General features: G+C 42.2%; 1 protein-coding gene across 5 annotated transcripts in view; it reads right to left on the reverse strand.

Moving 5' to 3' along the window:
- Positions 1-1,158: 1,158 nt before the first annotated feature.
- The window catches only part of LOC120789715 (cadherin-12-like), a 46,816-nt gene continuing 23,084 nt past the window's right edge, over positions 1,159-24,890 (reverse strand). For all 5 annotated transcript variants that reach the window (XM_040126650.1, XM_040126649.1, XM_040126648.1 and 2 more), the window contains 6 exons: positions 19,942-20,195; positions 15,425-15,561; positions 11,767-11,888; positions 6,875-6,995; positions 5,179-5,430; positions 1,159-2,452 (listed from right to left, as the gene is read on the reverse strand). In XM_040126650.1, the coding sequence (XP_039982584.1) occupies positions 1,941-2,452; positions 5,179-5,430; positions 6,875-6,995; positions 11,767-11,888; positions 15,425-15,561; positions 19,942-20,195 (1,398 nt within the window). In that variant the 3' untranslated portion in view covers positions 1,159-1,940. The remainder of the gene's footprint in view (positions 2,453-5,178; positions 5,431-6,874; positions 6,996-11,766; positions 11,889-15,424; positions 15,562-19,941; positions 20,196-24,890) is intronic.

Below are 24,890 nucleotides of genomic sequence, written 5' to 3' on the forward strand. Positions count from 1 at the left end.
ATATGGCTTCCACCTTTGCTATAAAGAGTGGACAGTTTCCGTCATTACTCTAGTTTTTGTCAAGGTATACATCACTTCTTCTGTTGGATCTCTGCTCTAATTAACTAACTCACTCCTCTCTTCTGAAAATGTGACCGCATGGTCGATTTCAGTTACAGACCACCATGGCTCAAAATGATGGCGAGGGTGTAGAAGTTAACTTACTATGTGTCGCTGTTGTTGCTGCTGCCTGCAAGGGTAATAGATTATTTAATGTCCATTCAAACACGTCACTGCACATTTACTGAAGCTCATCCTTGAGATATACCTGTTGGATGTGATAGAGAGGGACAGAAAGGGGAATCACTTCACGTCCATTGGTAGAACCTCTGTATTGTATGTCACTGACTGCTTTGGCTTTCATCCAGACCTTCCATTTTGTCCTCAGCAGAGCATGGCAAGAAAGCTCTGAGCCGCTCTTATCAATGACTGAGGATATAGGGCTATGTTGGTACCTTACTGAAGCCTTGGTGTGACTGGTAATTCTTGCACCTCGATTGACTTCCTTCAGCATGCGGACATCTAGCAGAATTAGGAAACGGTCCCTTTGAAAACATTTATTTGTTGATTTGTCTGAAGAAAACCAATCAAATGTAAAGTAATTTCTCCCTTCAAGGAAGGTTGCACCGTGTTGTTGGTGGAATTAGGGATATTAAGCTTTGTGTCATTTGATGGCAGATACATGAAAGTTATGAAAAGTTTGGGATTGGAAATAATGCTTGAGAGGTTATTGGAGGTTGTTGTTTGCATTTTCTTTAAGCTGTTTTAAACGTATTTTTACTGAGATTTTATGTCAGCATGAAGTCAGAAGTCTTTGTGTCATCCACTTTCAAAGGACACGTCATTGCAACAGCTCTGTCTGGAAAATCAGTGCACCCTCTTACATTTTCTAATTATCCTACTACGTGTACCTATTAGCCATCTTTTAGGTCTGGACTGTTATGGCCCGTTCATACCGATTATCCCAGACAGTATCATCGTATACAGTACATTTTTAATCAAATGAATACAGTGGAATTTAGAAAATAGAAAAGTGCAGAACTTTGAATATTAATAGATCAGACATCATGTGAGCCAAATAAGTAAACACAAAAAGGGATTTTGTCCAAGTGTGGTTTATTTAAGAAAACAGTGTTTATTACATGACTGAACTGCTGTATTTAGCCCTAATTTATCTTTTTACAACTCTAGTACAAGTCTATTCACAGGACCCACCTAACAGAAACATACATTTTCATGTGGGCCTTGATTAATTACAAAATTACTTGAGTGTCTCAAAAAATAAAAAATACAGATTGATGACTGAGAGATAAATAGATAAATACACAAAAATCTAATCAAACTCAATCAGCCAATAAATAAATAGAACAATAAATAACATTCAAAACATCTTTGGCCAAACTCAGGCCACTTCATTGTCCCCACAGAGTTGACATTGATCTTGGTAGATGCCTGGGCCAGTCAGAGCACAGTGCTGTATGCTGACCGAATCAGTTTAACCTATGGGGTTCTAAGGAGCAACACTGGATATGTGGCAATGAAATAGCAAGTGAAAGAACAATTATATTGAGGCACTTTTAAGGATGTTGTAGGAAATGACAACATTTCCGTGTGTACGCGTATTCCCCAAGAGGAATGTAATACCAAAATGTAAGACAAGAAATAACATTCAATTTAATTTTAATTGAATGGCTGCTTTGCTCATCTAATCATGTTACCGTATGTTCCTTCGATTTTTACAATTTTGGGACTGAGCATGGTAAAGTACCACATAAAAAAGAAAACAGTGAGCTGGAAAAAGATGAAACAGATAACATGAGAGGAAAACAATGCTGAAACATTGTGTGTCGCCAACCAAAAGAACATTGTTGTATACTTGCTTTTTGAGTCTGTGAATAACATCAGTGTGTGTTCTCTGTGGTTGTTGAGTCTGACTGAGTTTCTGACTGTTCCCCAAATATCCCTGCCAACGTCTTAAAGCGGGGCCCCCAGTCGTTGAGGTAATCGTAGTCCTCCTCGAGGTCTATGGTGAGGGACTGGATGGAGCTGAGCGACTCGGCTACAGAGCCGTCGCCCTCGTAAGCATATGTGGCCAGGGAGTCATAGGGAGGGGCTGAGTTGTCGATGTCGTGCTCTTTTAGACGCTGGTTGATGAAATCTCGGATGTCAGCGCTGTCCTGAGAGACAGGTGGCCTGGGATCTCTCTTCATCTCAGGTTTGACGTCCCTGCGGTACAGGTTCTCTTTGATAACCTTGGGATTGCGAAGTGTCCCCATGTCAAATGCGTGAGTGTCCTCCTCGCCCCCTCCTTCGTCATCGTAGTGGATCACATTATCCCGGATGTCCTCTTTGGATGACATGAGGGTTTCCTTTTTCTTCTGCCGTCTCAAGCCCACATAGAGGACCACAATAACTGGAGGAACAAAATCAAGAGAATGACATCTCAAACCACTGACGACAGACCCAAATTACTGTGCACTCTACCTGTGCGGAAGGCAGAGACCCTAGTACTGATGGTTTTGGGGATTTGCAGCCCAAAAGATGTCAAGGTATTTAGGTAAGAATCTGGTTGACATTTTTTAGATGTTAAATGTCAGTTTCTAGTCGCATGGCTGTAGGGATGGAAATGTCTGTCTGTCTGGTTCAGACTAAAATATCTCAACAACTATGGGATGGATTGCCATGAAACGCTGTACAGATATTCATGAAGAGGATGAAGCCTACCGACTGAGCTTTCTTGTAGCGCCACCATAAGGTTGCCATTTTTGGTTTTGTGCAAAATGTCTTGACAGTAATTTCCTCTAGAGCCTTCATCAGGTCAGAAGAAAATTATTTATCCAGTGCTTTGTCTTGTAACTAAATACCTTCAAAACTAATCACATTCCCATCAGTTTCAGCTACACTTTGCGTTTAGTGCTAATTAGCAAATGTTAGCATATTAACACACTAAACTAAGACGGTGCACATGTAAACATTACCTGCTAAACATCAGCATGTTAGCACTGTCACCTTTCATTATAAGTACGCCGGCATGTTTGCGTTATCAATTAGCTCAAAGCAACACTGTGTCTATACGGTACATACAGCCTCGCAGAGCCACTAGCTGAAGACTCTTAGTCCTGTTTAGACATCTAGGTTAAATGTTAACTATGATTTAACATTATTTCAATGACATAGTTTGGGACCCGATTCACATTAAAATAGAGTAAACAAAATCTTGTTGAAACAATAGTTATACAGCATGCAACCTAGATATCTGGGGAAAAAAACAATTCGCAAACAAATTATTCCTCGGCTTTCTCCTACATGTCTCGAAAGATTCTGACCTGCAAATCAGTACCTACTGGGATTCAAATTGCTTTTGTAGCTCAAAATGAATTATGTGCACTGGCAGCATTACATACTCAGATAGCAACAGAAATGTAAACACTTTGGGGGGGGGGTGTACCAGAATATAATTACTGTTTTAGCAAGCATCTTTTCGGTGGCTGTGTGAGGTTCTGCATATTTTCTGCACCGTGGTACCACGGTGCGATTTCTAACACATAATGTTACAATAAATTTCCCTCTCTCCCTTTTCTCCTGTCAGTGCAATCTGTCTCCCTCTGTCTATCTCCCTCGGTGTCCCTCTCTCTGGCTCCTTTGTGAAAGTGCGGTAAAAAATGTGTTCTTCCTCCGGGTTTTTAATATACAGCTGCATCTAGGAGGAAGAGCAATGGCCAGAATAAAGCTGAAATCATTCAAATGAAAGGGTCCAATAAATACATTCAGACTGGGAAAAAAAAAAACCCTTTGAGTAGGTCTCTTACTTTCATCCGCTCTGTATCTCACTTCTTTCTGCCTTCCTCCATTCCCAAGCGATTCTATCTGCCTGTGTATTGTGTGATAGTGTTCCAGCTCCCCCCAGTGGCAACTACGTAGACTTCAACAACAGGCGGTTGCTGTAGGACACGCTGGTAGAACGCAGCCTGGCACTGGGTGCACCCAATCCACATCGGTTTGGAAGAGGCAGCAGTGCAGATGAAAGTCTCTGCGCTGGTCTGTTTAATTTACCTCATCAGTTCTCCGCAAGGGAGAGCTACTACAACTGGGTCATCCTGACAAATCCTGCACAGAAACAAAGTGGCTCAATGGAAATGTTCTCAGTGTGAGTTCGGATTTTCTCTGCTTCTCTCCTTCTCAGGGCCAGCATGACAGTTTGGCGTCAGCCTCAGCCTTGTGGGCGAGTCGACTTGGAGCTTTGAAGACATTTTTTTTCAGAAGAAGCGAACACATCGACACGGCTCCACAGCAAACCCCTACAATTGACTGTGTTCTTTCAAACTGATATTTCACATGAATTTAAATGAAAAAAGGATTGATGTTGAAGCACTGTTGCAATTTCATGGACGATTCTTTGTTAAGCCGTATATTAGAGAGAGATAGGGAAAAGCAAATACAGCTCAATTCAAAGGTCATGGCTACCCTTGACTTCCACTGTAAAATAGGGACTTCTTTAATAACCTCCCATCCCACATTTATAATTCAGAAAACGATGCCATAAACCTACATTTACTTCCTCCCTGCTATGCAGATGAGTTTGGACATTAATAGCAGGGAATTAAGGAGGAGTTTTACAACAATGACCTTGTGGGAAACATAAAAGCCGGAGCCTGGGAAGCAGCCACAGGGCGGCAAAATTGGATCTAGTTTATAGAGCCGAGCGTCCCTCCCTCCAATCTCAATTGTCTCATTGAATGACCAAAATCATATGGGTTCCATAATTAACTGCAGGCACTCCCGGAGAGATGCCAGCCAAACTCTGATGGTCAGCTGAGTATGCTCGGAGCTGAATGCAAACAGATCTGGAAATTTGGATGTACATTTTTATGCCACCGACAAAAAAGAATACAATTAGGTCAGCTCACTAAGACACATAACATAAATTTTGGAAATTAAAAGGTATATTTAAACCCTTAAAAATCAGACCATTTATCTTTCATGCCCAGCTGGAGCTCGCAGGCGTAAGGTTATGGCTGGTCATGGCTGTGGCACTAGGGCGTGGCGGTACAGTTAGGGCGTCCTGTTTCCTTTTGTGATTATCGGTGGTACCGTGCTGAAATCAAGAATGTTTACAATCCAGTCGACAACAGGTCTCACCTAACAAGATGATGATACATAGAAGGATGGCAATGAGAGCCCCCGTGCTGAGACCCACAGGGAGAAAGATGGCCTCGGCGCTGCACGTTAAGAGGGATCCATCTGATTCGCAGCCGCACACACGGATGGTCAGGGTGCCTGTGCTGCTCTTGGGTGGGTAGCCATTATCTTCAATCACCACGGGAAGGAAATAGATCTCCTGTAATCGCCGTCTAAAGCCACTCCGCTTCGTCACAATTCCAGCTGTGTTATCTAGAAGAAGGAACACGGGGAGAATTTTTTTTTTTTTTTTGGAAAACATATGTAGTCTCAAATTTAACAAATCTTACAAATATGTTTGGGAAAGGCCTAAAGTAGCGCAGCAAGTGCTTATTCCAAGAGTGCAGGAGTTTATCTGACCAAAGCAACAAAAACACTCTGCCCAGTATAACCTCGCATCAATCAGACAATCCTCGGAGCTACATCGCAAGTCTGTAGGTCCCAGAATGAGAAAGATAAAACTTTTCAATTTGTGATAAGTCTTTATGTTTGATAGGAGATCCTTTCCAAATGTGTCTCTCTGAATGTGATGAGAAACTTCAACATATCAAAGACTTGGCTTATCAAAGCTCTCGACATTTTACGCTGCTTATTTTAAAGGCTGATTGAGCCCGTCCATACTCAGCACATTGTTCTTTGAAACGCTGCGAAGCCTTTTCCATCTAACCGCACTGGGAGAACTACTTGGATCTGTTGCTATTTCGTTATCTCTTTGAGCGGGCAGCGTCACGCCAGAAAAGCAGCAGATTAGCAACGATAGATGGTAGATTAAAACAATAACAACACACAAAGGGAACAACTTCGGAAGACAGCCGGAGGTGTGAGGACGGTGAGTGGAATGGAGGTCGACAACGTATACGAGAGAGGGGGAACATGTCAGGTTGGACCTGCCTGGTTCTGTCTGCTACAGCTAGACTGTCTGACCCCTGTCAAGCTGCGTTTGTTCCGCTGACAAAGCCTGGCACATTTTCTTGACAGGAGGTCAGGCACATTAGCACACCTTGGATGTTGTGCACAACTGCGATTTTGTTTGCGCTCCCTCTCCCTCTCTCGCTGAACCCGTTCCACGGTGCCAATGGTGTTTGTATTTCCTGTCCCTGCCTATCAGATCTCGCCCTGTATCTGGAGAGGGTGCTTGCAGGGCCCCTGGCAGCCAGGAAGCTGCAAGACAGTGTGTCTAAAGGTAAAACTGGATCAGGGGTTCGGACCAGGGCTTGTCAGGGAGAGCGAATACATTCGTTTCCCTGGCCTCATCCTGCCACGTCCCACTTTTCATTACCAGTCTTTCTGGTTAGACTTCAAAGGGCTTGGCCGGCGCACTCTGCAGAGTGTCATACGTGCCCCAATCATAAGACAACGTGTGGCCGCATGTGTTTAAGTCATTTTTAGAACTGAAACATGCCGCTCTCATTGCTTAGAGCAGCACATTTTCATCTAGCTAAGAAATAGTCTTGAGCAGATAGTTGTCCCAATTTATTTATATTGCAGTTGTGAATTAACACACTGTTAACGCCGAGTGTGACGCGGTTCCAGTAGTCTAGAGGACCAAGTTGCACAAACTGCCGGAAGGTGATCTTCAGGCTCTATACTCTTATCACACTGCACTGAGTCACCACGGCACCTAACACAGCTGTTGTCCGGATACAAGAACACTTACTTCCAAAGTCCCGGATGGTGAAATTCTTGTTGTTCTTTATATCTTCCTTCGGTGATTTGAAGGAGAACTGTTGCCCAGAAGTCGGTAGATCCTGATCTTTAGCGCTGAAGGTTTGAAACACCTGTCAAAAATAAAGAGAGAAAAAAAACATTTGATTATCAAAAAGGAATAGATTCTTATTTTTTTTCATTTGGCATTCACTTGTTTTATTTTAAACCTAGGGTTCTTGTTAAACTTTTTCTTTTCTATCGGTCTTGTCTGTATGGGGTAGATTAGTAGTGGACTGCTAACCCTTTCCTAAACATCCTGATTTGCGCAGTTGGAAGGTTTTGTTTTGAGTGGTGGTTCCAATGTCAAATGTTTCTCATTACTGGAGAGTAAAATTCCCACGGGTCAAATTTGCTTTTGCAAGAAAATGTGAAATTATTCCACACTGAACATCGGTATCAACAAGTCCTGAACTGACTGCTTGTCAGACCTGTCAGTGCTGAGAAAAGGCAGTGAACTGTTCTCTCTGTAGTTTTGGATGCAGTCACTGAGCACTTGAGTGATACCTTTTTGAAAATTTCTAGATTACCTCAACACATACTGTGATGGATAAGTTCATTCAAAGCTGCTGGAGCTTTGTGCAGGGGTCACGAGCAGAGACCAGTTGTTTTATAGGTTACTTATTTTACAGTACATCTGTTAAACCACAGAGCAACCCCCAATAAAAGAAGAAAAAGACACAATTTGATCAGTCCGGCAGCTCCTCGCGCGTACTGCAGCACTTCGACAAACTCCCTCATTTATGTGTGAAAATTGTGAAGCTGACTGTCGTGCCAGCCCAGCTGTGCTACCAGTCTGCCCTTCCCTGCTCACTGGGCTTGACCTGCTGGAGACCTGACGCCTAAGGCCCCGCATCCCCCCACACGCGGGAGCGGCTAATCAGCCCTCCTGCCCGGTTACATCAACCTGACTGCGTTTGCTGCCCCTCTCTTTCACCTCTCAGTGTCTGAATAGGGTTCCCTCAAGGGGAGCAAACCTGACACCAGGTGTGATGAGTGCGATGTTGTGCTCCCCACAGCAGATGTACTGTACACTTCTCACTATTGATTTCCTGCAACCACAGTGGCTTTCAGATGAGTAAATCTAAAGCTTCAACTAACAATTACACTTGCATTTAATCTGTCAACCTTTTTTTTTCAGTGTATCAGTTAAGTTAGAAATACTGGCTAATCCGCATCAAACATTACCGCAGCCCAAAGTGATGTCTTGAAGTCGTATGTTTTGCAGGGTGTCCCGGCGGAAGAGCAGTTAAGTTGCATCTCCCAGGTTCAATGCCAGCTTTGTTGCATGTCATCATACCCCCCTCTCCCACCCCCTCATTTCTGGGCTAACTATACTATTAACTGTCTAAAAAAAAAAGAAGAAGAAGAAGACGAAGACAAAGAAAAAGAAAAAAAAAAACACCCAAAGACAAGATGGGAGTTTTTTTCTGAACTCCTAGTGAATTGTGCATGAAGTGTGCACCATCAAATGTCTGGCATCTTACTTAACAAATGGCAAATGATTAATCAAAATTGTCCATTACTTATCTGACTAACTGAAAAATCATTTCAGTGCTAATAAACACCCATAATGCGTATATTCTATTTCGTCTTCAGTAAAATGAACACACTTAAATACTGTCCGGTTACACGATACAATAACGTGTTTTTTTTTTCTGCACCTTTTTTTTTGGGGGGGGGATTTCTAGAATCGCCTGTTCAGCGTAACGTTACCCGTCTAACAGTTCTTTAAAAGCTGTTTCAGAGGCAAGAATAAATACTGAACCAGTGGAAATATCAAATGTTAGTATATGACACTGCCTCATCATCAACTTCAATGCTAAAAACATCAGTATATGCCGTACGATTTGTTGTATTTTCTAATTGCAATATTAATTATAATCTATCATGTACAAATGCCCCCATTGTGGAGGTGGGAAGCACCTTCTCTCAATCACAAGTAGACCTGTGCCTGCTGTAACTGCTTATTACTGGGCGCTATTGTATACGTGAAATGGCTTTGAGTGTATTCTGCTTTTGCACTTGGCAAAGCATTGTAAATCGAGCTAGATAAGAGCGCACAGCTAAATGCTGTTAATGTAAATGCAATTATTCCGGCACAATAAACTGATTCAGTTGGTTGGCATTCCAATGTGGCTTTATAAAAAAGCAAAGGAAATACATTAAAGAGCAGGGAACACATTATAGCACCGGTTGTCCTAAGTATATCTAATTCATAGAACTCCGCAGTGGTGAATGCTTGTTGTGTGTTTCCTTTGTGGCAGGTTTTTTCTCATTTCACACTTGACCAGTTGACCAGTCGGGCCTTTGAATACAGTAAATAATAAAATAATAAAATATTCTGCGGTTTTGCTTTGCCACAGCGCTGACCTTTTTTCATTTGCTAAATCTCCCTTTAAAGCCTTACCCCGCTCTCCTCCCTGCTCCTGCCACACATTTACATGAAAATAGTCAGCTCCCTCTCTCGCTCGGCCATGTCCCGGGAACAGATTATTTTCCATGGGAGGTCGTGCCACAGCGTGAGACCCTCCAAAACAAGTGGTTCGTATTTTGAGCGGTGTGAGTTCAGATAATCATCAGGGGACAAATGTGACCGATTTAACGAGAGAGGACCCGCAAGTCTTTTGTCGTCCACCCGCTGTGCGCTACTACACCGGGTGGAATCCTGCTCGGGCAACACTGGGGGACGGTGTACATTCTGCACTGGGGGCCGAGGGACGAGAGAGGAGCAGGAGAAGCAGCGGAGGGGGAACGAAGAGGTAAAAAGCGGGAGATTAGACTTCACGAGTAAGAAATAGGATAAAAGAGAATTAGGCCACAGGAGGGGAGAGGTGGTGATGACTTTTAAATACAAGGCACATATTGTATGATGATTGCAGCTAATCTTAATATAAGGCCGTAGTTGTCTAGTCTTGCACTTTTTCTGCCTCTGTTGACTTTGACTTGTCTTTGTGTCTACTTTCTGGACTTTTCTGAATGTGGTAAAATATGTATTTCTCTCTAGCTGAGTGGATTAAAGGCTGCGGACCTCAGTCCTTTTACGATTTCCTCCGTCTGATTTATTGAAGAGCATGATGGTGACACGTTAATAGCGGGAGTCATGCAAGTGAATATAAAGATCTGTTAGTCCTTTCTCTATAGCTTCATGAATAAAAAAGAGAGGCAAAATACTTTGCTTTGAATAATAACTTGTGTCTGATATGGTTTATCAAGTTCAATTATCTAGTTAAAAATTCTTTTTAAAATTACGTCTACTCATTCTCCCTCACTGAAACATCCAGAAACTGCGAATGCAAATATTGTTCATTTCAAAAGTTTAACTACTGGACACAAAATGTCTCCTACTTCACCGAAAAAAGGCTTCAAGTGTTCACATCCAACTTGCGTGTAAGATGCCTGTTGGACCGCAGTTGTTTTCCCAACAAGCTGTAATTTGATAAAACCACATCACGTCCTCAAGTCAGACTTAGCGGGAGCGTACGGAAGCTGTCTTCTTCGGAAGATGAATTTAAAAACTGCCTTCTAGTGTAAGACCGCACAGAGGTCACTCTGCAAACAGTGAATGGAAAACATCCAGGTGAGGCGACAGTAAGCCAGACACATTTCTGATGGGAGAGGGGCTTGAAATAGGCAAAAATGAAAGTTACAGTTTGAAAGAAAACAAAACGTATGGATGGATTCGATCGAATCTGATTGACGGAGCCTTAATGACATCAGCCAATTTTAAGCAGGTGATGTTAGGTTTTTCCAACTCGGCCCCTGCGCCCATCGAAACAGCAAGAAGAGCACAGACAAAGAGAGACAAATTCAGAAACCTCTAGATTCAACTAACCCAAACTTTGGCAGAAATTGTGTTCTCATGTGGGACCCCAAGGTAGCAAGCGGCATATTGAAAGAAAAGGTTATCAAGGCCTTTGAGAAATGTGTTATAGTTATTTTTTAATTTGTGATTTGATTTGTTTTTCAGTATCCAATTGGCCTCTATCCCCTTTATTCTAAGTTTCTTGACTCAGCCTTGATGGCTGAAAAGATGGCAAATTCACATGCCAAGGAAGACAGCGATGTCCTCAAATGGAGTTCAGAGCCGTTGCTTTGATTGCAACAGCCCTGAGGAGCAGCAAAACATCCTCAATATGATGAGGAGTCTACAGCAATTTGATAGACTGCCAAAGAAGCTGTTCCCTCACAACGCTAACTGCATATAGATGCTAGTTAATGGGCTAATTTACAGGCACAGGTGATTTACAATGCACACGGGCAAATTCTCCACTGCATCTCAAATATATCATCTGAAATGTACTCCAGATTGCTGATATGCAAAGCACTGCTGTGCTTTATGATTGCTTCCCCTGGCTGAATCCATCTATATGACACAATCAGTTCAAGATTTAGATTCATACTCCGTGCCGAACGATTCTCTGCAAAATCCCCCGAACTAAAAGTCAAGTGACCTTGAGTTAAAACAATGGAAACCAACCCTCTGCTAGGTATCGGTGTGCGAGCTAAAATGTATGCATTGACTAGACAGAGCAGAAAAACATCACTAAAGTTTTATCTCCGCACACCACAAAATCAGTGTTTATTCCTGCCTAAGCGTAAACAATAACTCTTTGCCAGTCTTTATAGAAATCAACACCTTTCAGATTCAGTTTAGCACCTTTGATAGTTTTCAACAACCACCTTGAAGCCATATAAGGTCTATGGGAGGACAAAAAAACACTCCAATCAACAGCTTTCTGCTCACTAAAAAAAAATCAACACGTCTTAACACCGGAAAATTGGCTGCGTAGAAGGCCACCAGCGCACGGAGAGAGGCGGGGGGAAGAGGAAACGCTGACATACCTGTCCCATTTTGGCGTTTTCACACACAAAGGTCTCGTAGGGACTGGCGAGTTCAGGGGGGAACTCGTTGATGTCCAGCACGTGAACGGTGACGGCCACCCGACTGGTCAGAACTGGACTATCTGGAGGACGAAAAACAAAACAAACACACAAGACAGGACTGTTTAAGTAAAGCACGAAAGTGCACCCAGGGCCGGACAGTGTCCCATGAATGCAGAGTAAAAGACAACATGGGAGTTTTTTTCTGTTGTTTTTTTTTTCACAGCACTGACATCATGTGGATACCTACAGTACTACCGCCTTATGATGAGCCAGAGCCCCCAAGGTTTATCACTGTTGGGGCAGGATGGCCGGACGGTTAAAGAGGCCGTCATGCTAGATTTTCGCTCAGTCGGAGTGTCCTTGAGCGGCCGCTATGCCACACCTAGCTGCTCGGCCACCGAAAGACACCCTGGTTAAATGCTGGGAAAACCTCTGATGCGTCTGGGACGTGTCGACGCATAAATTGCACCTGGGACTCTGCTGTTTTATGGCGCTTTTCACTGATGATGAAAAGGAGAATTAAATAAAAACACACAATAAATGCATCCCATGTGCTGCCTACAAATAAAGCATGCCTCACATTATGGAATATGGCTCTATGGAGAGAATATTTCTTTACAAGCATTTTTTTTCCCCTTAGGTTCTGTTATAGGGGGTTCTTTTCCATAAGATGTGCAGCCCATATTAATTATAGTGTGAAGCCCCCTTGAGAGGGACTAACTTGAATCCAGGGTTGTTTGTAACAATGTCTCCTCACTGCCGGGGCACGGCGGGGAAATGTTTATTTTTTGTGTATCCCAAGTAAGGTAAACTTTATGGATTTGATGAGGGAATAGGCGTTTCTCTTCGGTGGCGGGGGGGGCTAGCGTGCACCGGTTCGTGTGAGTGCTAGTGGCACCGGTGCGTAGTTTTTTGTGCAGGTGGGTGGCTGAGAAGAAATGCAGGGGGGGGATCTGTAGAGTGGTCTCAAGGGGATTGGAGACGCAGCCACGGCTCAGTTACTAACCTGTGTCTGACCTTGATGGAAAAAGCAATCTTCCCGCCGAGGTAAAAGTGACACCGAACATGGGATTTGCTGCTTTGCACTGACTGAACTACTAACATTGATGCTCGGCCAGCAAAAATACTAATCTTTTCTGTCATTAAGGTCCTGTATTCTCTGGCCTTCAAAAAGTTGGAGCAACTTCAAATCTAACAGATCAATGAAATCTGTAAAATGTTTCTTCAAAGGCCCAGACTTCTGAATATAAGAGTTTATCCTTTCTCCCTCGTCTCATCTTCATAACTGTTGACCGACTCTCAGTATATCATCCGTGATATATCTTTCAGCCCACTAGATGGCGCAACGGTATAGTGGTTATATTCAAATCTGACTAGCATCAGCATTTCAGCCCAATAACACATGCTCTGTTTATTTGATTAAATCAGAGTCCCATATCGCTTGCTTGAGTGGTCAGCCATAAAGTTGTCTGCCTTATACTGCTTTTCTTCTGGCTATTACTTTTTTAATTAAGCTTACTTTAATAAAAATAAATAAATAAATAAAAACCTCAATCTCTGCAAGCCATCAACCACAAATCTATAAACTGCGCTGGAAAGCGGAGACGGAAAGATTCCTTGTGGATAACAATCTGTTAAAAGTGCAACTGTGGCCAGAAACTGTAAGCAAGCTCACAACCAAAATGTTAAGTTTGAAACTAAATTCAGCTGCTGTAAATAGATGGGAAGCGTGCTTTCTCATTGCCTCCTGCCGTGGTTATTATTGCATTTAATAGATCTTGCTCTCTCTTCGACTCCTAAAAATTGCCAGTGGGCTCAAATGCCAAAAAGCAAACCGTTAATCTAGCCCCGGCTCTCATTTAGCACGCCTTCTGCTGTGTGCTGTGTCTCGGGAGAGCAGCAGACACTGCTCTCATTTTGCTGCATGACTGCAGTGTCTAGCAGTGACCGGACAAATCTCAGAGGCTTTGTGAAGTGAAAAGCCTCCAACTCAGGTGTTATGCTAATCAGTGCAGAGTAAAGGTAGCTTTATTCAGGGGAAAATGTCATCCGACAACTCGTATTGTTGGATATTTTCTTCCGAGTCATTATAATTGGGAATAAAAGGTGCGGCTGGATAAATGTTAAAAAGTAATAGCAGCAAGGACACACAGTAGATGCAGTGATAGTTCAAATATAGAGGTCTGCAATAATTTAATGTTTATCAGAAACCGCTGTGGCTGTGGCTGCTCAAGACCATAGAAAAGTCACGTCTCTTCGCACAAGCAATATGAACAATGTGTCATGTATATTGACATTAAAGGCCTCTTTGCTTTAGTATGCACTGCCGTTCCTCGTGGTTTAAAACCCGAATAACAGACAGACAAAATCCCAGCAATGATAATAGAATGTTCCACAGCGGAGCCTGAACAGCTTTCCAGCGCTCAGACCGCAAAGTTCTGCCAAATCTCACTCAAGGTCAGAAACAGATTTGAACTTACAAGTTGGGATGCAAACACTGGGGCGCTGGGGCTTATCTCTATGCTTACTGCACCAGCGCAACCGTTATTCTAAACTCTGGCCCCGGACGGGATTTTCTTTTCCGGTCATGGGGGAAGAATCGTCTCTAGACAAACAACGGTCCTCCGAGAGGGGGGCCCGGAGTGGGCAGAGGCCTGGTGCAGAGGCTGACCTGGGGAAAGGTGACGAGAAAGGAGTGGAAGGTAGGCGGGCAAGGGGCGAGATGTGGAAAGATACCGCTCGATTCCTGCGTCCGGTACGATGGGGCTGAACATGTAACGCCGTGCTAAAACCTCCATCTCCCTCCTCCGTCTACGCTCTACCCTTTCAGTCTGCCTCATCCTCCAATTCCTTGCCACTCACACACAAAAGCCACGCAACGAAACACACACTCACACGCAAGGAAAACAGAATTGGCATGTCACTGCCATGACCTTGAGGGGAAGTGAGTAATATCAGTTTCCAAGGCAACAATGACTCAAGTTTTAACAGCCCATATTTCACAGTCTATCCTAATGAATATACAGCGTGGGTAATTTTGATTGAGCACCAGCTTGCCTCCGGGATAATGACTTTGACGGTTCTTAGCAGATTTGATGACTTGATGACGATGGATTTGCTTATTTATCCGGAAATTTGCTCCACTTCCTTCATAAAAACATAATTAGCCTGATGACATGTCTTAAAGCCACGGCTCGGCATCAGTTCACTCTTCTTGAGCTTGGCGCACGACGGCCCCGTGATGCGGCCGCATCTGCGTGCTCCGAGACTCGGGAAGGTTCACATTTTACTGCAGTGTAAGTAAAAGTTGACTCTGGCAAGAAAAGCTCCCTTCCAATGCCAATGTCATCAAATGTGTTAAAAAAAAAAAAAAAAAAAAAAAAAGGCAGTTAAAAATGAAAACAGACTTGAGGTGAGTGTGCTAGAGGAGACAATGTCCTGAAGATACATTTTCCGGGAGAGCCATCATGGTTTATAGTCACCTATAAACCTTTCCAGCAAAATGGGATTGAGTATTGACTTGAGTAAAAGTGTGTTAAATCCTTCACACAGATTATGGCGGGGGAAGGACAACAACACCTACATGAATCACAGTCTACCTTGCTGTCATACTTACTAAGTTTGGTCGCCACGATGGAGATATTGTGCTGTGCGATGCTCTCTCTGTCAAGGAGTTCGTTCGTGGAAATCGTTCCCTCCACCGGATCGATATCAAAGTAGCTGTCCAGGTCACTCTTCCAGTCGATGGAATACCTGAAAAACAAAATGTTTGTTTAATGGCTTTCATTTCCCACATAAACCAGAGAATTAAACCATAGTGATTTTCCCCTCTGGGCTCATGCATTAGGTGTAATATAATGTTTGCATAGTATTCATTACTCATTCTGAATGGCCATTTCCAGAAAATGTGCTGAGGATCGCATATACATTCCAATCTAGTAATGGGGCACATGTACTTTGGCCGTGCTGAGCAAACGGTTTTCTTGGGAACACAAATTAATTTTAGGCACTGTTGAAACCCTATCAATCTGTCACAGCCAGTGAAGAATCAAAGGCTTAAAATATTGGTTTGGTGTATGAGAACAGAGGGTAAGACGTCCTCTCTGTGAAACGCATCTCGGTCCTGCCCGGTCGCTCTGAACGCAAACCGAAACGCGAGCGAGATCTGAAACCGAACCGCATGCCAGCAACAGCACCATTCATCATGACATGCCATTTGATCTTAAAAAGCTACTTTTCATTAATAATTTTGTCACCGTCAGTGGACTTCACCCAGGAGAAAATAAGTTGTTGCCTCTTATTCCCCTTCACGAGGGGAGGTCGGAGGTTTGGGGTCCGCGCTTTGCTCCTGGGACCTTTCCACAGGACTGATGCTTAATTTCTCATGGGCTTGAGCCTGGGTCTTTCGAATGAAAAAACAGCCTCTCTATGCCACAATTCTACATTTTTTTTCTTTCGCATGCCAAGCTATTTGATCTTTAAAGGCCATTTCTCATTAATATTTACCATGCTTGTTTTTTTACACCATATAACCTCAAACTGGACTTGGCTCTTTTATTACGAGAGTACATTCAAGGCTCCGAGTCTTTAACTGTAATGAGAATGATAATAAAACCAGTAGAAATATTTTACAAGCTTTCGTTCAATCAAATTTTCTGTTTCAGTTCTGTTTTGTCCACGTCCTCTCTCTAACTCTGTGTTGAGTGCATCCTTGAAGTGAACATGATATTGTCAAAATAGTTTAGTGTGAGTCTCTTTGATAAATATTACAGCCAAACTCCCATCAAGAGATCAATGGTTTGCAATTTTTCCTCAGGGCAAAAAGCTTCTTTTTGTGTGTGTGTGTGTGTGGGGGGGGGTTGTTAGAGCCAATCTCCAAATGATGTATACATACATTTTTTTGCAGATTGACAGCATGGAAAAGTGGTTGGAGAGACCTTCTCATAACCAGAATGATACAGGTTAATTCACAGTGTATATGAATATTGAATAATGAAATTTCCTTGAACCAAAACAACAAACCCCCACCAGCTAAATGACAAAAAATGCGTCTGAAATTACTTTTTTTTTTTTTTTTTTTTTATTAATGTGAGATAGAAAATCATCAGGAATGTTTTACTTGTAATTGGATCAATCTCCAAGTTATCTTTAAAGAGAATAGAGCTCATCAACAGCTGTGAGAAAGAAATCGCAGATCTAAAGAGTCTACTTAAGCTCAGCTCAGTACTATGAGCTGTAGATATGAAAATTAATAACAGTGTTATCTCCTGCTTTGAGCTGCAGTGATGTTAATTCAGTCCAGTGAACATTACACACAATACACAAGGTAATTAAAGAAAAAAGAAAAGGCGTGTACGAGTTTATTTTCCGCAGTCATTGATTTTTAGAGTTTGAGGTTTTTCCGCAGTGGAGCCCTTAAAGTCTGTGACCATTGTGGCCGGTCACTGTCTTGTAACGTGTGATATTACCATTTCAGACAGAGGCCAAAAGTGCTCATGTATTTGCTTCAAAACTTATTCAAACCCTAGGAAACTCCTTAGATTCACCCAACAATGCAGTATTCATGATGCCCTTTTTGTTTCCCCGGAGATAACTCGGCACTATATTGTTAAATAGCAGAATCAGTTGAGTCTGAAGTCTAAAAGCATAATTCCCTATGCATGATGGGTCACTGGGTCTATTGTCTTGAAGTGAAGAATGCAAGGCTGCTCTCTGAAGGCACACTAATGAACAGTGTCAGCTGTGATATTGATGAATATTTAAAGTGCTGGAGACAAAGTGGAGATCCACAGACTAGAGGGCATAAGCTATTTGTTGTACAAATCTCTGCTTTTTCCATTCTTTTGTTTTCTCTGGAGTAAAATATTCATAATAAAACAACTACATGCAGCAGGTATCTCTGCCATTTGCGTTTCACTTGAGCGATACATCTTCGAAGAACCATTACTACAAAGCAATTTGCTAGAGCAAAGAAACAGCTAGCAGATTCTAAAAACAACAGGGTTTCATACATTTTTAAGAATGCGCTTCTTAAAAGACAGTCTATTGTTACCTACCGCTCAAGCTTTATGTGAGGATAGCGTGTGTCTGAGTGTGCATGTAGTTTTATGGTAGCGGGTGCATAGTCAAATGGAGAGAGATTGAGAAAGAAAAGGAATGACTTGCCCCGAGTATAAATCAGGAGTTGAGTCAGGCATGTCAGAGCTATAAAACTGAGCAGTGATGTTTGAATGTCTCCCCTTATAATTACCAAGGAAAGACAAGTGATTTATAGTACAGTGCCTTGTAAAAGTATTTTGTCAAACATTTTGTTATCCATATCCACTCCACTGTACTTTCAATTACGTTACACCAGTCCGCCAAGCCAAGAAACACGAAAGGAAAACTAAAGAATATGTAATCAATTATGTCAATCATCCCAATTAAAACAGTAATATCCTGTAATCTACTAAATAAATCTTAAAAGGGCTTTAAAGAACAAACCCAATGGCAAGGCAACAGCTGGCCACTCAATTAGGAAAAAAATAAGAGCCAGTTATTTCCTTTACAATAACATAACTGTTTCTTCAATCTTTCCGAGCCTTAGTGGATGTTAGCCACAGGGGATAACACGGTGTACGTAAGCATTGGTTCCTAAAAATAGTCAAACGAAAACGCCGCAACTTTTGTTCAATCCAACAGGTATGATGCAACAATACATAAAAATGTGCATATAAACATCACCAGCGGAGAGGTGACATGACAATTCCTTCTGAAACTTAAAACTAGTAACGTTTATAGCCCTAAAGAGTTGCAGTTATCAGGACATCAGCTGAAATGATTTTTATTTTTAATTTTGTTAGCGAAAGCTGAGTGAGTTCCCGCGGCACTGCTCTTCCAAACCATGTGTTACAGGGCAAAATGACATACAACATACATAGAAACTGAACATAACCTACGTCAAATGTCCAGCTGCAAATACAGTTGCTGAATTAATTTAAATTATAAGTTTAATATAGTAAAATCAAACTAAAGCCAGATAATATCCGCACTCTCATGCAGATATTTTGAGAGTGCGGATATCAGGTGCAGATATGCAAATAGGGGGGCCACTAATAACGTTGTAATATTCTCTGCTGCACAACGTCACCAACAACTCCTGACCTGCCACGAGATGAGGCTAGCAGAATTTTACATGACGATGTCAAATGTTCTACATAGATTGATTAGTCCTCAAGCTGATGAGTAAAATTGGCAATACTCTCGAGATTAAAGCCATGCTGACATTGATGAATGGAGTCCGGGGACACTGATGAATGGATTAGAGTTCCAAAAGCTTCGATCACTGGTTGCAGTATCACAGCACTTCTCCCTTGAGCTGTTTTGTCCTCACAGGTGTACCGAGGAGTAAAGCCCCTGAAGACGAAGATGTGCACTCAGATCCAGGACTACTTCATTCACTTTAAGTTTTCATTGCAGAGTAAGACCTAGTCATTGTGGAGAATCTGATCTACATTACGCTTCTTTAAATAGACTAGATTTTCCAAACCGTGGATCACACTGACATGCAGTTTCTTTCTTTCTTTTTATCTTGACCCTTATATACCGTACACTATTCGAGGAGCAAAGTTTTACTGTGTCTGCACAACAACAAGTCTACACTGAAAATGGACTCGAAAAATCCACTGAAACAGCAGATGAATCTTCAAAAAAAAGACTTGAAAAGAGATGAAATGTGTATTTTTTAACCAATAGAACTGGACTCTAGTATCATCCACAAATGAACCATTTCTATTTGTTAAGAATTCTGATGCCCCATCAAGTCCCTATAAGTTCCATTAAAGCTGGGAATTTGAACTGTTTGTAAAGACGTTAAAACCCATACTCTAAAAGGAGATCTTGTTTTCAACTAAATATAATCTTAATGCTGTATATCACGAGTCTGTATGTCGGGCTTTCTAATGTGGTTTAACCAATTTATCCTAAACAAAGCAATTTCGTTTTTTAACAAAAAATTTGCTTTCACTTTGGTAATTTAGATCACTTTGTAACAAACCTGATTGAATGCATTGTGATACAACACCATCATATCACACCACGCGCAGAAAGTTATGTGTAAAGACTGTTGTTTTCGATAGAAGACTTCAACTTTACCTGACTGGACTGCTGCCGGCATCTAAATCCTGTGCCGTCACCGCTCCAATGATGGTGCCCGCAGGTGTGTCCTCATACACATCCATCACATACGAGTGCTTATTGAACACCGGGGGCTCATCCACATCCAAGACGTTAATCTTCACCGTTGCTGTGTCTTTGAAGGCCCCAAAGCTCTGAAATCGTGGATCCAGATGAGCATTGGAGGCATCTACCTTAAAGGTGTACGCCTTCTTGGTTTCATAGTCCAGGGGCTAAAAAAAAAACAAAAACAGAAAAGACTACAGTTAAAGTTTCTTTTACGCCTTCAGTTCACTCCTGCTGTAGTTCATTTTCTCTGTAGTGTTCATCCTGTAGGAGCTAAGAGCTCTTGAGGAGATGCTGTAACTGAATATGAGCAACAGTGCTCACAGCAGTTTCCTCTCAGTTCGTTTTTGTTACTGTAGCATTTTCCAGGATGAGTAACTGCTATCAGATGTCAACATCAGCCTCCTCATATCTAACAAATTCCAGTATTTGTGTCATTTCTGGTGTTTATCTCATCGCACGAAGCAAATTCAAATAGCATTGTCCTCACCTGCGTGAAAAGCAGAAATAAACGCCCTTGTAAAACCCCCCTCGGATATGATATCACATTAGATTATTGTGTGCAATTTTTTGTTGTTTAAATGACAGCTCAATCGGAAGCCAATCGTGGAGTGGTGCCTGTTTCATGAGAGACTCACATTAGGTCCTGACCGGGTTAATGGTCAGGTTAATGGTCAGGACCTGACAGGTTAATGCTTTGCCCCGCCAGAGTGAGAGAGCCAAGCTGCACTTCCGTGGTTCAGCAGAACTTCACCCCTTTACAAGAGTTCTTCAGACAACAGCTTAGGAGTTCATATGTTCTACCCCCTCAAGCCTCTGACATATCAGGTCAGGTCAATTAGTCAAAAGTGAGGGGAGGAATTGGCATCCTCGGCATGTCTGCAGCTGAGGTGTAAACATCCGACAGCAGTGACACCCGTGTTCGTGCTCCTGCCCGTCTCCTGGCCTCTCATGTGTGACCGACCATACTTGGCGAGCTTGCAGTCGGTCATGCTCCACTGGCCTGCAGTCACATGAGAGACATTCCTTTCTGTGTATTTCAAATTGACTAACATGTAACCACTATGGCAGCAACGCTATCTTTCTGCCCCAGGACTTGGGTTTCTCTGGCATATTGTTCTGAAAGACATCAAGTGAAAACAGCTGGTAATAGCACTACGAAATGTGCTTATGCACAGAGACAGCGAATGTGAGGCGGGAGGTGCACTGGAGGGTGTAGGAAAAAAGCTTTTTTGTGATGCAAGATAAAAATGACCAATCATCTCTCCAAATTAAATGGACATGAATTAGCGATATAATTAGAGTCCAGCCACTAGAAATGATCAGAGGCTGTGCAGTCATGATTTCACAGGGATAGCAGATGCTTCTCAAGCCCTCTGTTTTTCTTCCATCTCCATGGTTTCACAGACTTTCTGCTACAGCAGGTGTCCGTAAAAAGAAAAAAAAAGGGAGCCATGTGAAGGCGAGCCAATCTGAAAGCAATCATTGACCATCAACCACCGTGATTGGTTTGATTACAGTGTGCCAGATGCAACTGGCTAGGCACAGCTATAAGATCCTTCAACAGGAAATACACTCCGTCCCTTTCAATCTCATTCAAGAAGTGACAATGCTGCGAGAACACCAAGCTCTCTGACGCAACGGTCCCATACAAAAACTGAATTCATTGTAGGTGTCGTTCAAATGCTGATCCCTACAGTCAAGCCCAAAGGCTTCCCGCCTAGCTACACCTACAAAGGGGTCGAAAATGTACAGCATTCATTATTTCAGTTTTCTTCTAGTTCCCTCCTAGTTCCTGTGAATTGCTGGAAGTCAGCATCTAAAGGGAGGTTTTGGAGACTTCAATAAGTACATCGACAATTACAATCAACACATTCTCACTATTTGGAGTTTGTGTTCTGCAAGACCGCTCTGAGAAAAACTGAAGTAAGTAACATACATATAAATAAATACATAATAGGAGGCCCCTCTTGCACTGTATATATCATATTGTGCCCAGACTGCGCGTGCAGACAGCCACGCGTAGCTCAGCTGAAATACTTGCACAGGTGGAGTAGAGGGAGGGAAGGCGAGGCTGGGAAGGTGGACAGCAGGAGGCGCACACCAGGCCTCATTAGCCTCGAGTCTCACTGGGGATGAGAAGAGACGTTGCTTTCCATCTCAACATGCTGCATCACCACAATTAGGATGGAGGCCCCAACACTCACCCTTTATAACTGTCTCATTTTAGTGTAATCGTCAGCTAGCCGAAGACAGAGACTTGTGGAGTGTGATGGGGAAATGTTGCTTTCACGCACAGACTCTGCAGTTTTGATGCAAATCTCCTAGCGGGCACAGCTTGCATCCTGTCCCAAATGACAAATAATTGTATGCAAACAATGCCTTCATTTAAAAACAGCTGAGCATGAGAAATGTTATTTAGGTGCAAGTGGATTCATTAATGCTAAAGCTGATTGGTTTGAAAAGATATAATTTTACAAAATAAAAAACATATAAAATATATATTATTCGCTTTTTTCTTTAGTATGTGTTTGCTATACTCTTGGCTGTGGAGGGGCAACTAAGTAGACGGCTAAAATGAGGGAGCTATTTCTATTGACCGCTAGCTGGTCAGATAGCCATGGCTAGTTGCTAATGCTAACACTAGAATTGCTTGTTGGTTTTTCTCCATCCATCATCGCTAATTGGAAACCACCTATTCTGATAAACCAACATCCTGGTGATTTAGTTTGTTATTCGACATAGCTAAACAAAACAAAAACAAAAAACGAAAGAAAAATGTTGTTAATGGTAACTCGCATAGACAGCTACTAAAAGAGCTAGCTAGCAAAACAGAGATACATTTGATTCCAGTAAACTATGGATTGTAAATAATTATTTAGAGTTTATTTTCTTAAACAAACTAGCTAACGAAGGAGAGGAAAGTTAAAATAAAACATTCTGTTGGTGGAAATGCATTTTCCTATTGCATTACTGATAAAATGGGTGCAACATCTACAGTTTTTGGTGATTAAGTAGGTTGCATGGCAGGGATTTTTCGATAAAATTACCAGCCCTAAAATGCCTAAAATGGAGGCCTTAAATCCTTTCTATCTGTTACGCAGTAGCTTTTCCAGCTGGCCTGTAAACTTTAAACCCTTTTTTTCCCTCAACTTCACTGCTTCTGGAGTTAATGCTCCCTACCTTTTGTAGGGCAGAATTTACCAGCGTTGGCGTTGTTAATGCTAACATGCAACTGCAAGCCACTGGTAAATCCTACGTGAGATGCCGTCACTACAGTGCAAATCAGATGTCCTCACTCTGACAACACTATCGTTGGCCAGATGCTTGATTAGCTAGCTAATAAGCTAACATTATCAGCAAACCCAAACAGAGTATTTTTTCTTTAGTTCGTTCGATATCGCCACCAAAGCGCTGTGGCGATATTGGCCACGTGATGTGACAAGTGTCTGTGTCGATTGATCTTCCACATTTGAGCATCTCCGGGCCTATCTCAGATGATTTCTTTTTTAAACGTATCATTATATGGTTACTCATTATAAAATGTATTTAGTTCATTTGACATATTATCCAGTGTAGTACACACATAGTATTTGATCAGTGTTGAAAGACTTTGCTAGTGACAAAAATAGATGACATCACAGGAACAATTTGCAGCTCATTTCCTCACCAGATGGAGGAGGGAGAGGCCTTTCTGACACCAGTGGAACACTGCATGGACTGCCATATGATTAACTGTCGTGCAAATCCAACAGATTCATTTACAGATTCCGTTTTTGGGCGCAAAAGCAGTAACGTTGAGAGCTTGACTTTCTTTTTAATGCGTCTGAGACACAGGATGGTCCAAGTGTGTCCGGGATATGTGCTGTTAAATAGGAATAAAATGAGGCCAGGAGAGGGTAATGAGAAGACATGCTAATGTGTCAACACTTGACTTGGGGAGAATCAAATCAGATCTGGAGTCCATGGGGGAAATTTCCCATGAAGGAAAAGATGGCCATTCATTCTCAGACTGCACGAATCGTTTTTAGTTTTTCCCCCTTCCTTGAAGATGGCCTACTTATGCAGTCAGAACCAGTGCAGCCCAAGTAAATATTACCCATAACCAGACATGTCAGCCTTAAACAGGTTGTATACACCTATACACGTTCAGTTACACATTGGAAGTGTCTCATTATAGCTTCAGTTGTTATGCACCTTTTATGGGTTACTGCGGACACAACAAGGAAGTGTATCAACGGTAGAATTTGTAAGGACGACAGACCGAGTTCCTCTCACGTCAGCGCTGCTGCTCTTCAACATCACAACAGAACACACTTGAAATTCCAGACATGGTGCTGCGCCCTTTGATATGTAAATGTGCACCTTCATTGCACTGGCAGTGATACCGAATCAAGGAACTTTTTTTTTCTAGCCAATTGAACCTGTTATGTTCCAAGGGAATCTGTTAATTTAGAACTGGGGACTAATCAAGGCATCACAGTCTCACAGGTACAGTATTATAATTCACACGCCTTAAAAAGCCCTTATTTCGTCACATTTGCATGTGTGAATACAGAACAATGGATGTTCTTGTTGATGATTTATAGTGAGATATGATAAGAGCTAATCCATATACTGAAATATGTTTCTTGCTTGATACTTAGGTCGTTTCTGGTCCCTCCCTCACAGCTTGCTCTCTGCATGGCATAAAGTGTTAGTTGCAGCTGTTTTTTCAGCTCGGTGGTTATTTTGGGGACGGGAGAAGCAGGATGATATGCATATTTAATAGGTTCTCAGTTTGTTTGTGTGTTCAGTTCAGTAGTACAATAGCAGATTTCAATATTCTTTTCAAACCTCCACCACGCTCACCCACTAATATG

The sequence above is a fragment of the Xiphias gladius genome, chromosome 5, assembly GCF_016859285.1.
Source record: "Xiphias gladius isolate SHS-SW01 ecotype Sanya breed wild chromosome 5, ASM1685928v1, whole genome shotgun sequence".
Taxonomy (NCBI): Eukaryota; Metazoa; Chordata; class Actinopteri; order Istiophoriformes; family Xiphiidae; genus Xiphias; species Xiphias gladius.